At 44.5% G+C, this 13,674-nt stretch overlaps 1 protein-coding gene across 13 annotated transcripts in view; it reads right to left on the bottom strand.

Annotated features, from left to right (window-relative positions):
- LOC137372946 (KN motif and ankyrin repeat domain-containing protein 1-like) overlaps window positions 1-13,674 on the bottom strand; it is a 137,988-nt gene that overhangs the window by 40,177 nt on the left and 84,137 nt on the right. For all 13 annotated transcript variants that reach the window (XM_068037498.1, XM_068037494.1, XM_068037486.1 and 10 more), the window contains 3 exons: window positions 7,695-7,782; window positions 5,666-5,885; window positions 3,303-3,445 (listed from right to left, as the gene is read on the bottom strand). In XM_068037498.1, the coding sequence (XP_067893599.1) occupies window positions 3,303-3,445; window positions 5,666-5,885; window positions 7,695-7,782 (451 nt within the window). The remainder of the gene's footprint in view (window positions 1-3,302; window positions 3,446-5,665; window positions 5,886-7,694; window positions 7,783-13,674) is intronic.

The raw sequence follows: 13,674 nt of genomic DNA, 5'->3' as shown, positions 1-13,674 counted from the left end.
AATATAATTAAACAGTCATCTTCGGTAGCTACAACATTTAAGTTGATATTTTGGTCATGAATTTAAACAGATTACATTGTACCAATGCCCAAGGCGTGACCACCAAGGTCCTGCCGAAAATATTATGAGACTAAATCTGGGGTCATGAAGGATGGCATGGAGCAGGTACTACCTAGGACTCAGAGAAATCTCTACCCTAAAATGTTCTGAAAACTATTTGACTTATCTTTATCTCCTGGATTGGTTATGATCAGATGATGGGGTCTGAGAGGAATTTTCCAGAGTATGTTTTCCCTTATTGGCCCTGGGCTTTTCTCCATTTTTTTCCTCTCTCAGGAGATTACATGGCTGTGGTGGGGAAGAGGTGGCTAGAGCCAGTGTGTGGTCGTAATGTACCAGCCATCATGAGTGTGGAGTAGGTTTGATGCAGCAGCTGGTCCTTTCCTGATAGTCACATTTGTATGCTTGTATCTTTGTATACTCAGCATGAAGAGCCAAATGGCAGATCCAAGAACGATTTTCTTCTTGTCAGTAGTTAGTCATAGTCATAGATGGCAGCAATTCTTGATTTTCCACTTGCTGGAAACCCATGTTAGTTCTGCTAACCAGAGTTACGATATGGGCAGCAGAGATTTGGATGATCTTAAGTTTATGGAGGGTGGAAGATGGAAGGCTGGCCAGGAGTGCATTGGAATAGTCAACTCTAGAGTAATAAAGACATGGATCAGGGTTTCAGCAGCAGATGAATTGAGGCAGGGGTGGAGTTGGGCCATGTTATGGAGATCAAAATAGGTGGTCTTAGTGATACGTGGATATCTGGTTGGAATCTCATTTTGGGGTTAAATACAGCACCGGGGCTCCGAACAGTCTGGTTCAGCCTCAGGGAGAGGGATGGAGTCGGTGGCTAGGGAATGGAATTTGTGGTGAGGATTGAAGACAATGGCTTTGGTCGTTCCAATATTTATTTGGAGGAAATTTCTGCTCATCCAGTATTGGATGTTGAACAAGCAGTTAGGCAATTTAGAAACTGTGCAGGAATCGAGAGAGGTGATAGTGAGATAGAGTTGGGTGTTGTCGGCATACATGTGGAAATTGATGCTGTGCTTTCTGATAATGTCACCGAGGGGCAGCATGCAGATGAGAAATGGAGGGGGCCAGGATTGATCAATGGGAGGCTCCAGAGGCCCCAGCAAGAGTGCAATGAATTGGAATTCCAAGGTCAATATGGACACACTTCCAAAACAAACCAAATGCAGTCCAATGAAGCTGACACCAGGAAGTAACGTGAGCCTTTTGTGTTCTCAATGAAGCCTCCATCAGAGAACTGGGTTAGCAGAAATGCGGAATTCCAACCCTTTACTGAATCTCTTCTGCAGCCTCTCCATGGTCTTGTCCATTTTTCTAAAATCATGTGTCCATCTATTTTTTTTTCCAAAAAAGACTTGATTAATGTTCTCCTATTTTAAAAGATTTAAAAAAAAAATAATTTCTGGGATGTGCACTTTGCTGGCAAAGCTGACATTAATTGCCATTCCTAATTGCCTTGAGGTCATGGGTCATCTCCCTGAACTACTGCAGTCTGTGTGGTAAAGATGCTCCTACATTAGGTAGGGAGTTCCAAGATTTTGACCAGTGATGTTGAAGGAATAGTGAACTAAGTGTGTTATTTAGCAGTGAACTTGGAGGTGATGGTGTTCCTTTGCACCTGCACCTAAATGGCATTGAGCTTCTTGAGTGTTGTTGTAGCTGCACCAACCCAGCCAAGTGGAGGATTTTCCACCACACTCTTGATGTGTGTCTTGTGGATGGTTAAGAGGGGATCAGGATTCATTTTGGGAAGTCAGCAGTTGAGTCACTCGCTGCATTATATACTTGATGCGGAATATCTATGTTACTGTATATGATCTCAAAAGTCATTCTACTCCTTTATTCTTTTAAAGTTTCATCATTTACTGTTTATGACTGCTTATTCTTCCTCTCAAAATATATCACCTTTCCTCACATCAAATATCATTTGACATCTATCTATCTGACCAATCTATTAAACTGTCAGTATCTTGCTGAAATCGTATATGGTACTCTTCACAGTTAGCCACAATATTTATTTTTGTGCCATCTGCAAATGTTGCTATTGTGCCCCCTAAAGCTGGGTGCTGATCACTGATCCCTGAGGGACCCCTCTGTTTACATCTCTACAATCCGAAAAACCTCCATTAACCACAATTCACTTTTCTGTCCTTTAATCAACTTTATAATCATGCTGACACTAATACTGTGTGCTCTAACTTTATAGGAACATAGAAATTGCGAGGCACAAAAAGACCAGGATCCATTTAGTTTGCCTTGTACCATCCTAAGTACGACTACTCTTTCAAAAAGTCAGCACAGGGATGACGGGCTGAATGGCCTCCATTCTAATTTTCTATGATTCTATGATCCTATCAATTTCTATCAATTAGTCTACAACAGATCCAGACATGATGCAAGGAAAACGCCACTGATGGCAAACTTTGGGAACTATGAATCCAAAGTCACCTGTTCCTCCCAAGCATGTTACACTTACCATACGTCATGTCTCAAATGACCCATGCTGTATTCCAAAATGTTACTTTCTGAAAAACATCTATCTAATTTGCATTTGATTTAATCCATACTAACTGCTTCCACCATCTCCCTAGGGATCCTGTTCCATATATTTACCACTTGCTCACTGAAATATTGTTTCTGCTGATAAGTTTTGAATTTACTCCCCTCTAAGGGCAGGCTGAATCCTGTACTGTTCTGGACAAAGTGAAGCAGCTCGTTATGGTCTACATTATCACGTCCCTTTCGAATTTGAAAATCAGCAAACAGATCACATCTCAACATTCTCTTTTCCAGTGAGAACATTCCTAATTTACATAATTGGTCCTCATAAGCAAACCCTCCGACCTCTCAATTCTTTCTGGTTGCTCTCTCCTACAACCCTTCAATAGCTGCCATATTCTTTCTGTACCGAGGTGACCAGAACTGTACACAGTATTTGAAGTGCGGTCGCATCAATGATTTATAAAGTGGCAGGAGTACTTCACTATTTCGGCTCAATTGGCCTTTTAATACACTCCAGCATCTGATTTGTGTTATTCAATGCCACCAATCATGGTTGTGATAGCTTCAATCTATTGTCAATCAGGACCCTTCATGCTAACTGAACTCAGCATGCTGAAGTATTCCTTCTTACCTCTTCAATGAAAGAAATCAAGGGAATACAGCAGGAGCCAGTGATGTGAATAATGTATAGATCAATGCATCACAATCAATACCTGAGTAGCTTGGATGTTGACATTTCCCAAATGAAGAAGCTGCATGATCACCGCCAGCTCCTCATCTGTTTCAGCAGAAGCCAATGAAGCTAACATGGTAGCAGTGTATCCTGCCTTGTTCTGATGGTCCACATTGCACATACCTGATCAGCAATAATAAGACTTGTGATGAGAATAAGACATTCAATGACCAAGCAAAGCAAATTCCTCATTCAATGCTTCTATCATCATGGAATCTGTGATCTTGCTTCCCAATGGCTGGATGGGAAGGAGAAATGCATTATGTGGTGTCATGTACCATAAAGACCAGAAAGTTGTCTGGTTCCTTTCCTGGCTTTGCTGAGCTAACTGCAGCAGTAACAATTACTTTTACTGTCCCGGGTCTAGGGAATGGAAGAAAACAGATCAGTCAGCTTGCTGCTAATCACCATTCAGTGAATCTTGCCAGTAAGTGCGAGCGTTTAGATGCCAGATTAATACAGCATTAAGCTCAGCTGTGATGACCCCCCAGGAAAGCAGCCTGCGGACACTTTGGTCCTTGCGTAAAGAGTGACCACTCAGATCAGAATGTCTGGTTTGTAGAACTATACCCCAGTATGCATCAACACCTTTGAGAAGATGAGAAGTCGTTTGGAAATGAAGAGAAGGCTCCTTGATATTTTGCTTAACTTCTTCATCTATTATCAGTAACGATGTCTGTAAGCAGGAAGACTTCCGCGGGTAGATTTTAACTCAGGCCGCCCAGTAGAAACAGAGATGTAGTGGCCCAAAAATTGTTTAACTTCCTTGTTGACACCAGTGCTCCATTTGCTGCCATCTTCAAAGAGGCCTTCTGCAAATTGTGGTCTCATGACATACATAGGACCCAAACGGGAATTTTGATGGAAAAGGAAACAGGGAGTGTGCCTTGCATGCTCTGCCTATTTTACCAGGTGGTACAACAGAGGAGGCACCAAAATGGTTAAGTGTAAAATTATTTTGGTTAGACCAGTAGAAGCAGGAGTGCTCCTCCAAGCATCATGTGAATAATGTGGGCTACTACCACCTCAGGCTCCCCAGCCACTGCTGACAATGATGCCACCTATTTGGTGCCCATAGATTGACAGAAGTAGGGTAATGAGACCTAGGCCTCAAACTGCACTGGTCTCCCACCAACAGGATGAGGTAGCCAGCTGGCACAGTCTGTTGGTTGGCCGTCCGACAGCACCACCATCCCATCAACCAGCTACTGCTCCCCCCCCACCAACCCCCCCACCCCACTGTCCTCTGCATATTTATCAGAAACATCAATCTGTTCCATTGACCATACAAAATAGACTGAACATAGAGCCTCACAAGTCAATATGCAAGCTTGTTCTTACATTGCTGTAGCAAAGGTTACACGTAATTGTACACAGTGTATCAGAACTTGAACAGAATATCCAACAACCTTTCATTCAAACCTTGCAATATCCAACATAGGGAACACCATGAGGAACAACTTCCTCCTCTTTATTGTACCTGGAAAATGCTCAGCTCCCTTGGATAACTTCAAGGAAAAAGGAAGTGGAGAACTGATATGTTAAGTATCCACCTCCACTACATTGTTCTGGGATTTCTAAGGCTTCCCTGCTTAATTGCAGCAGTCTCCAGAAGAAGCTGATGCCAGAGGATGCAGATGGGGTTGGAGCAGGCAAACTGTGCATTCCCTCCCCTTACAGACACAGCTCTGTTCAGGTACGCTGTGTGCCTCAGATGTCAAGCAGGGGCCCAATGACGAAATTAGGTTTCACACTCAGCAACAGATCTGTACAATCCATTGTTTATAGGTCTGTTTTTCAGTTTTTTTCTTTTCCTAAGGACTCTTATTCTTGCTGAGATACAGTTCCATGAGCTCTAGCAGCTCTTTGGTACTTTGTTCAACCGACCATTCTTTAGGTGCGAACCTAAACACAGCATTTGCTGGCTAATCTACTGTGAGGATATTACAGTCCAGTGGTATCATCTTCTTACCTGACATCCAAATATATACACTTTCCATCAGCCGTTATTGGATAATGATCAAGAGTGGGAGCGCTAATAGACTGCTCCCATCTCTAGACCAAAGGCACTGAGATCACAGCAACATAGGGACAGGAGTAAGCCATTCAGCCCCTCATGCCTGTTCTGTCACTCAATTAGATTATGATGACCTGTATCTTAGCTCCACTTATCCACCTTGGTAATATAACCCTTTATAACTTACCTAACGAAAGTCTATCCGAATTTCCTGCTTTGTATGACTTAATGATCTGACAAATGTGCATTCGCGAGGCAAATTTTTATTACTCTGTAAATAAAATGTTTCTGAACTTCAGCACTTCAAAAAGTAAGTATTTTGATACCTGTGTCCAGTAAGAGTCTCACAATGTGGAAGTTGGAGTGGGAGACACTGTAATGGAGAGCGGTGTTCTGATTTTCATCTGGTAAGTTTACAATAAAGTGAAGTAGTTCTGGTGACATTTCTCGGAGTTCTAGGAGAAAGTTTTGAATTGTCTCAGGAGCTGCAGATTTCTGACTGGAAATCCTGAACCATTCCCACTGAACAGTGTTTAAGTTCTGCCTCTGCAGAAACAAAACAGTGATTAAAACATCAATTTTACAACAGAAACCTTTGCTTTCTTTATTATGACATGCTGGGGATTTTCCTCAAACTATAATTATCTTCTTTCCCAATTGCTTCCCTTCTCATAAAGGAATGGAAGAATATGACTCCCTCCAGAATTTCACTTCAGCTTTTTGCTCCAGCCTAGTGGTATCGCTCTCATCTCTGAGTCAGAAGAATGTAGGTTCAAGAACCACTGCAGAGACTTGAATACATAATGTAGGCTGACACTTCAGTGCAGCACTGAGGGAGCACCGCACTGCCGGAGGTGCTGTCTTTCGACTTGACATTAAACTGAGGTCATGTCTGTCTGTCTGTCTGTCCAGGTATTACAATAGATCCCATGACAGTATTTGTAAAGGGTAAAGGAATTCTACCAGCATCGTGGCCAACACTCATCCCTTAACTGAAACAAATTAACAGGCCATTTATCACATTGTTGTTTGTGGGACCTTGTTTTGTGCAAATTAGCTGCCAGGTTTGCCTACATTACAAATGACTACACGTTAAAGAATATGTCACTAGCTTAAAAGGTGTTAAGTAAATGCAAGTTCTTTCTATCAGTTCTTGGGATGTGTGCAATGCCAGAAAAGTATTTATTGTGGATCCCTAGTTGCCCTGTGAAGGTGGTGGTGCGATAGGCATTTCAGAGGATAATAAGTGCTGAATTTTTCTGGTCTCATGGAGATGGGTTTAGAGGCGGGGGTGGGTGGTGGGGGATGCAGGAACATAGGGGGAAACCACTTCGGGACGGCTCCGGGGGAGTTTCCCAGGACAGGCTGGGAATAAAGTCAGCAGCCTGCTCCACAGAGGCCCTCATGGGACATTTTCCAAAGGCAACGGCAGTTTTCCACTATCGGAGTAGCCATCTGCTAAGTGTGGAACCCACCAGCTCCCTGGAGGCGGCCTCCCAGTTAGGCCGGATGAATCATCGAAGCCGAAGGCTCCTTGTCCCTTTGAAGAAGCCACCAGGTGAAAGGCTGCAGCCGCTCCCCTTCCACACCGATGGCAATACCAGATGTAGGCCTCTTCACTCTTAAATTTAACAAAGGTGTCCGAAGGTGTCTTCATACTGAGGTGCCCTCATGATCGCCTTTCAGCCACAGCAGCGCTCAGTGGGGCTGCTGCCAGTCCTCTACTGCGGGCCCTCTGATTGGGTCTCCTGCCTTGCAAACCTGCTTGCCATATTTCATAGGGTGGCAAAAGCAGAGGTGGCCAATTAGGAGACCACTTCCTGGAAGGTTGTGCCAGTGGGCACCCTGACGACATGCTACCTTTGTATTATTCCTGCCTGAGATCAACTACAACTACGTTTCTGCTGGCCTTAGAGGGGTGTCAGCATCACTGGTTCCCTGCACTTGGATTTTGCACGGTAATCCCAAGATGAACTTATGAGATCCACTAAGCCTGGCTGCTGAGCAGACCTACTTCTCACCAGGAAGGCAGATTTAATTAAGCTGACAAGCTCACATGGGGATTGCCACATGAGATGTATACATCAGGAACTGATGGCATTCAAGATCCTTCAAGGGCCAGTATAAAGGCAGCAGAACTCACTGACCACTGATCAAACTTGCAACCAACTTAATCTGTATGGGGAAGTACCACTATGGGCAATGACCCATTGACCCATCAGGACAATCCTGTTGAAAAATTTACTGATAAAGTAGTTCAATAGTCAATAGTGAGAAAAAAAGCTTTATGCTTCAAATTCTACATGTACAATATTGATTCTAGCTTTTAAATTTAAAACCGGGAAAGTACCATACCACGTGTTTGTTATTTGTGACACCCAACTCGTTGAGGTGATCCTTCAGATTATGACAAGCGGAGATAAGGCTTAACTTCAATTCATGCCTGCAAGAAACAAAACAAACTAAATTGTATTAGTTACACATGAATAAACTCAAGATCTGGCAACGTTGTTAAGAATTTGGAAGTCTGGCCACAAATTTGATGGACCTAGTGGTTAAGTGTCTATCCTATTACAGAATGGATAACATGCAGGTTGACATGTGTTAAACACAGCTCAGCAGAGGAGCAGGGCAGGAGATCCTTTTACCCGATCACATACCAGAATTTAGGGAGGTGGTCACACTGCAGGTTAGGAGCATGCAGGCAGAAAGGGAATGGGTGACCACCAGGCGGCCTAAGAGAATCAGGCAGGCAGTGCAGGTGTCCCCCGAGTTTATCTTGCTTGCTAATCGGTTTTCCATTTTGGATACTGGTAAGAGCAATGGTTCCTCGGGGGAGTGCAGTCACAACAAAGTCTGTGGCACCATGGGTGGCTCAGCTGCACAGGAGGGGAGGAAGAAGAGTGGAAGAGCAATAGTGATAGGGGATTCGATAGTCAGGGGATCAGACAGGTGTTTCTGCCGCAGTAAACGTGACTCCAGGATGGTATATTGCCTCCCTGGTGCCAGGGTCAAGAATGTCACGGAGCAGCTGAAGGACATCCTTCTGGGGGAACGTGAACAGCCAGAGGTCATGGTCCACATTGGTACCAATGACATAGGTAGGAAGAGGGATGAGGTCCTGAAAGCAGATTTTAGGCAGTTAGGAAGGAAATTAAAAAGCAGGACCTCCAAAGCAGTAATCTCAGGATTACTCCCAGTGCCATGTGCTAGTGAGCATAGGAATAGGATTGATCGATTGAATATGTGGCTGGAGAATTGGTGTAGGAGGGAGAGCGTCAGATTTCTGAAGCATTGGGACTGGTTCTGGGGCAGGTGGGATCTGTACAAGATGGACAGGCTACACATTTGGCGAAGACAAATATGGGTCCATTACAGGCAGAGTCAGGAGAATTCATAATGGGGAATAGAGAAATGGCAGAGAAACTAAATGATTACTTTGTATCTGTCGTCATTGAGGAAGATACAATAAATCTCCTAGAATTAGAGATCTAAGGGATTAGGGAGAATGAGGAATTAAAGGAAATTAGTATTAGTAAGAAGGTTGCTTTGGAGAAATTAATGGGGCTGAAGGTTGATATGTCCCCAGGACCTGATATTCTACATCCCAGAGTGTTGAAAGAGGTAGCTATGGAGATAATGGAGGCATTGGTTGGTGATCATCTTCCAAAATTCGATTGATTCTAGAGATTGGAAGGTAGTAAATGTCACCCCATTATTTAAGAAGGGAGGGAGAGAGAAAGCAGGGAATTACAGACCTGTTAGCCTTACATCAGTCATTACGAAAATGCTAGAATCTATTCTAAAGGATGTGATAAATGGACACTTGGATAATAATGATCTGATTGGGCATAGTCAACATGAATTTATGAATGGGAAATCATGTTTGACGAACCTGTTGGAGTTTTTTGAGGATGTTACAAACAGAATTGATAAAGGGGAGTCGGTGGACGGTGGATTTTCAGAAGACTTTTGATAAAGTCCCCCACAGGAGGTTGGTTAACATAATTAAAGCACATGGGATAGGAGGCAATATACTGGCATGGATTAAGGATTGGTTAACAGGCAGAAAGCAGAGAGTCGGAATAAACGGGGCATTCTCACTTTGGCAGGCTGTAACAAGTGGGGTACCACAGGGATCAGTGCTTGGGCCCCAGCTGTTCACAATATATATCAATGATTTGGATGTGGGGACCAAATGTAGTATTTCCAGATTCGCGGATGACACAAAACTAGGTGGCAATGTGTGTTGTGAGGAAGATGCAAAGCAGCTTCGAGGGGATTTGGACAGATTTACTGAGTTAGCAAGAATGTGGCAGATGGAATGTGGAAAAATGTGAGGTTATCCACTTTGGTAGGAGGAACAGATGTGCAGAATGTCATGCTAGGCCCCCACCTGTCAAGAATGAGGCACATTAATTTTGTCATGAACATTGATTTTAAACTGTTGCTGGAGCGAGAAAATGACTTGTTAAATAGATCAGCCGTGGCTGGAAGAAAACATTTACATACTAACAGACATTGAAGGTGAGGAAGCATATTCCAGGGCCTGCTAAGGAGGATACAATCCACAAGGGCCAGAACTGGTTAGACCAGCTGGTCACATGACAAACTGGCTGTTCCAGGGCTTTCTTTTGAACTGGCCACAGAAAGTTTGAACTCAGAAAGACTGTTTGCACCTGGACTGAGAAGATCTCTCCTGTCTGCTCACATCTCTTTCTCACAAGCCTCTGAATCCACTGAAGACACATGAACACCAAGAGAAAAAAATCTCCTACAGCGAACAAGGTTTAAGAAGAATACTGGGCCCCAACAAAAAGCAAGATTTACCTACAATCAAGGACTCTACAGAGAGCTCAAAGAACCGTAAACAAAAACTCTTCAGATATTGCCTCAAACATTTCCACTTTATTTTTTCCCTTCTGCTCTTTTCTGTCTCTATTTGTATGTGTGTATCACGTATGCATGCTAATGTGGTCGCATGATGTATCCATAGGCATCAACTGAATTAGAGTTTAAGTTCAAGTTTAATAAATTTCAACTTTTCTTCTTTAAATCAAAGAAACCCTGTTTGTGCTGGTTTCTTTGCCTTATAATTGGAAAGCGGTGAACAAGGATTCACCAAGGGGGAGCTAAAAACATTGTTACGGTAAGAACCAGGTGAAGGCTGAGAGGGACCCCTAGACTCCTTTCTCACCTGGTCGTAACAAGAGTATTTCTTAAATGGTAAGAGATTAGCAAGTGTAGATGTACAAAGGGACCTGGGTGTCCTTGTCAATAAGTCACTGAAAGCTAACATGCAGGTGCAGCAAGCAATTAAGAAGGCTAATGGTATGTTAGCCTTTATTGCAAGAGGATTTGAGTACAGGAATAGTGAAGCCTTGCTTCAATTCTATAGAACCTTGGTTAGACCGCACCTGGAGTACTGTGTGCAGTTTTGGTCCCCTTACCTTAGGAAGGTAATTATTGCTATAGAGGGAGTGCAACGAAGGTTCACCAGACTTGTTCCTGGGATGGCGGGACTGTCCTATGAAGAGAGATTGGGGAAACTGGGCCTGTATTCTCTAGAGTTTCAAAGAATGGGAGGTCATCTCATTGAAACCTACAAAATACTTAAAGGGATAGACAAGGTAGATACAGGTAAGATGTTTTCCCTGGTTGGGGAATCTAGACCAGGTGACACAATTTCAAAATAAGGGGGAAGCCACTTAGGACATAGATGAGGAGAAATTTCTTTACTCAGAGGGTTGTGAATCTTTGGAATTCTCTACCCCAGAGGGCTGTGGAAGCTCAGTCATTGCATATGTTTAAAGCAGAGATTGACAAATTTCTAAATAGCAATGACATAAAGGCATATGGGAATAGTATGGGAAAAAGGCATTGAAGTGGATAATCAGCCATGATCGTATTGAATGGCGGAACAGGCTCGATGAGCTGAATGGCCTACTTCTGCTCCTATGTTCCTACTGAGTGATGTCAATGCATTCTCCATGCCGCTGTCTACTGTATTTACAGGTGCACATGTCAAGGAAATGGCAACAGGGCTGCCGAAGGCGGAAGCTTTATTGGATTGATGCGATTAGTTAGTAAGGATCATCTGAAACGTGCCTGTATTAGCACGGCGTGAGCTTCCCTTGCGCGCATCTCATGACCCTTTGCCAGAGGTCTCTGGGGTTCTTCATCATGCAGTGCGTGGTCATCATCATCCTCCATATCGTCCTCGGAGGAGGAGGCACTGAGTTCCAGGATAGCTTCATTGTTCAAAGCTTCTCCCCTCTGTAGTGCCAGGTTATGCAGAGCACAACACATCACCATCAAACACGAGACCCTTGCTGGGCTATATTGAAGGACTTCACCAGATCTATCCAGCCATCTGAACCGCATTTTCAGAAGTCCTATGGCCTGCTCAATGGTCGCTCAAGTTGCTCCGTGGCAGCCGTTGCACCTCTCCTCTGCATCTGTGCTTAGGTTGCGTGCAAGTGTCAGTAGCCATGTCTTCAGTGGGTGGCCCTTGTCACTCAGTATCCACCCTTGAAGGCATGTGTGGGGACTGAAAAGGGTCGGTCACCTGGGGCTGCCTTAGTATGTAGGCATCATGGCAGCTTCCCAGGAACTTTGCACAGACCTGAAAGATCTGTTTGCAGTGATTGCAGACCAGTTGCACATTGAACGAGTGGAAGCCCTTTCTGTTGACGAAGGCTGCCTGGTCTGTGAAAGCCTTGATGGCCACATTCATGCAGTTGATGACACCCTGCACCGAGGAGAATCCAGTGATGGTCTCAACCCTATAGCCCTCTCAGTCTGGATCGGTACAAAAGTGCACGCATTGGCCGGCTCTCTCGAAGATGGCATCAGTGATCATCTCGATGCAGCGATGAGCCACAGTCTGGGAGATCTCACACATATCCTGAGGATCCCTAGAATAATCCTGAGATGTAGAAATTCTGCGCCACGGTGACCTTCAGCGTCACAAGCATTGGGTGCCCACCCCTTCCGATATGGCTTAGCCCATCCTCCATTATGGCGCACAGCTCAGTGACCGCCTCCCTGGAGAATAACAGTCTTCGAGGACACAGCAGCTCTGACATTTACAGGAAGGTAAGCCTCAGATGCTACAACCTCTCTGGTGGGTAAATTCTTCTGCGAACAAGTGGCTGATTGTGTACCCCTCTGTGCCCGCCTTATCTGTGCCCCCCTTATCTGTGCCCCCTCCGAGGCTCATGCTCCTGGTGCCCCTCTGGTGCTGCTGCTGCGCTGCCTGTGGCGCAGCTCTGTCCCTCTCTGATGCTGCTCCTCACTGGAGGCCTTGAAGCCTGAATGAATGAGGCCCATAGCAAATAGCTGCACTCAATTCTCAGGGCCTCCCACTCCCTTCCCCTTGTTCTGCATGTGCAAGTTCCAAGTGCAAGAGGGCATTCAAGCAGAATACCCCCACTGTGCTAGGCAAGTTTACTCCTGCTCCTGAATGCTACTTTCACTGCCCACTCAGCTCTACCTGCCCCGCCAAGCCATGCTACTGCTCGCAATGGCTGCTGACTGCTGCCAACACTGACATCCCTCTAATCCACCACGTCGTTATGGCAGGTGGGGCTCTGAAGCACCATTGTCCCTGTGCACCCATCGTAAAATTAGAAAAACCTGGTAAAATCACAGTTAATTGCCTGTTTAAAAGGCTTAATTATCTTCCTGCTGCACTTCAGCGCAACCTCCTCCCACCAGCCCAGCCACCTTTGGTAATATTCGGTCGCAACATAAAGATGTCGAGCTTCCCTCCCGATGCCTTTCATCTTTCAGCGCAATGTTACCACTTCTCCCGCCTCCCAGCCCATCTCCAATGGGCTGGTAAAATCTCGCCCTGTGCTTTTCAAAAGTGCCCTCAAGTGTTTCTCCAATTTTTCAGTAGGCAGAGGTCTGATGTGAATTATTGGACGGTTTTATTTTATTCAGAGCAAGCGAACATACAGAGTAACAGTTGCAAAAAAAAACACCTTACTTTCTCCGTTCAATGTTTACTTCTCTCCTCAAAAAAATGAGTAATTAATAGTGAGCTGTAGGCCTTGTTCCTTTTGTGGGAGGTTTACTTGTTTTGGGGATTTCAATACACATCCTTTTTCTAGGCAACATTTAAATTGCATAAATTGACCAACTACATCTCAGCTTCCTGGTCCAGACCCAGGCCTGCACCTCAGAGTTTCCAGTTTAAAACCTAACTGACCCCATCTGTCTCTTTATCCTTTATCTCCCCATCTCTCCAGCAAGCAGGAGAGCTTTCCCTCTAACTTCTTCCTCATCCTGTGATTGGCAAGTAGGCCTGACAATAAAGCTAGCTACTTCT

This window comes from Heterodontus francisci, chromosome 8 (assembly GCF_036365525.1).
Source record: "Heterodontus francisci isolate sHetFra1 chromosome 8, sHetFra1.hap1, whole genome shotgun sequence".
Classification (NCBI taxonomy): domain Eukaryota; kingdom Metazoa; phylum Chordata; class Chondrichthyes; order Heterodontiformes; family Heterodontidae; genus Heterodontus; species Heterodontus francisci.
The sequence above is the reverse complement of the archived record's forward strand: the minus strand, read 5'-3'. Positions and strand labels throughout refer to the sequence as shown.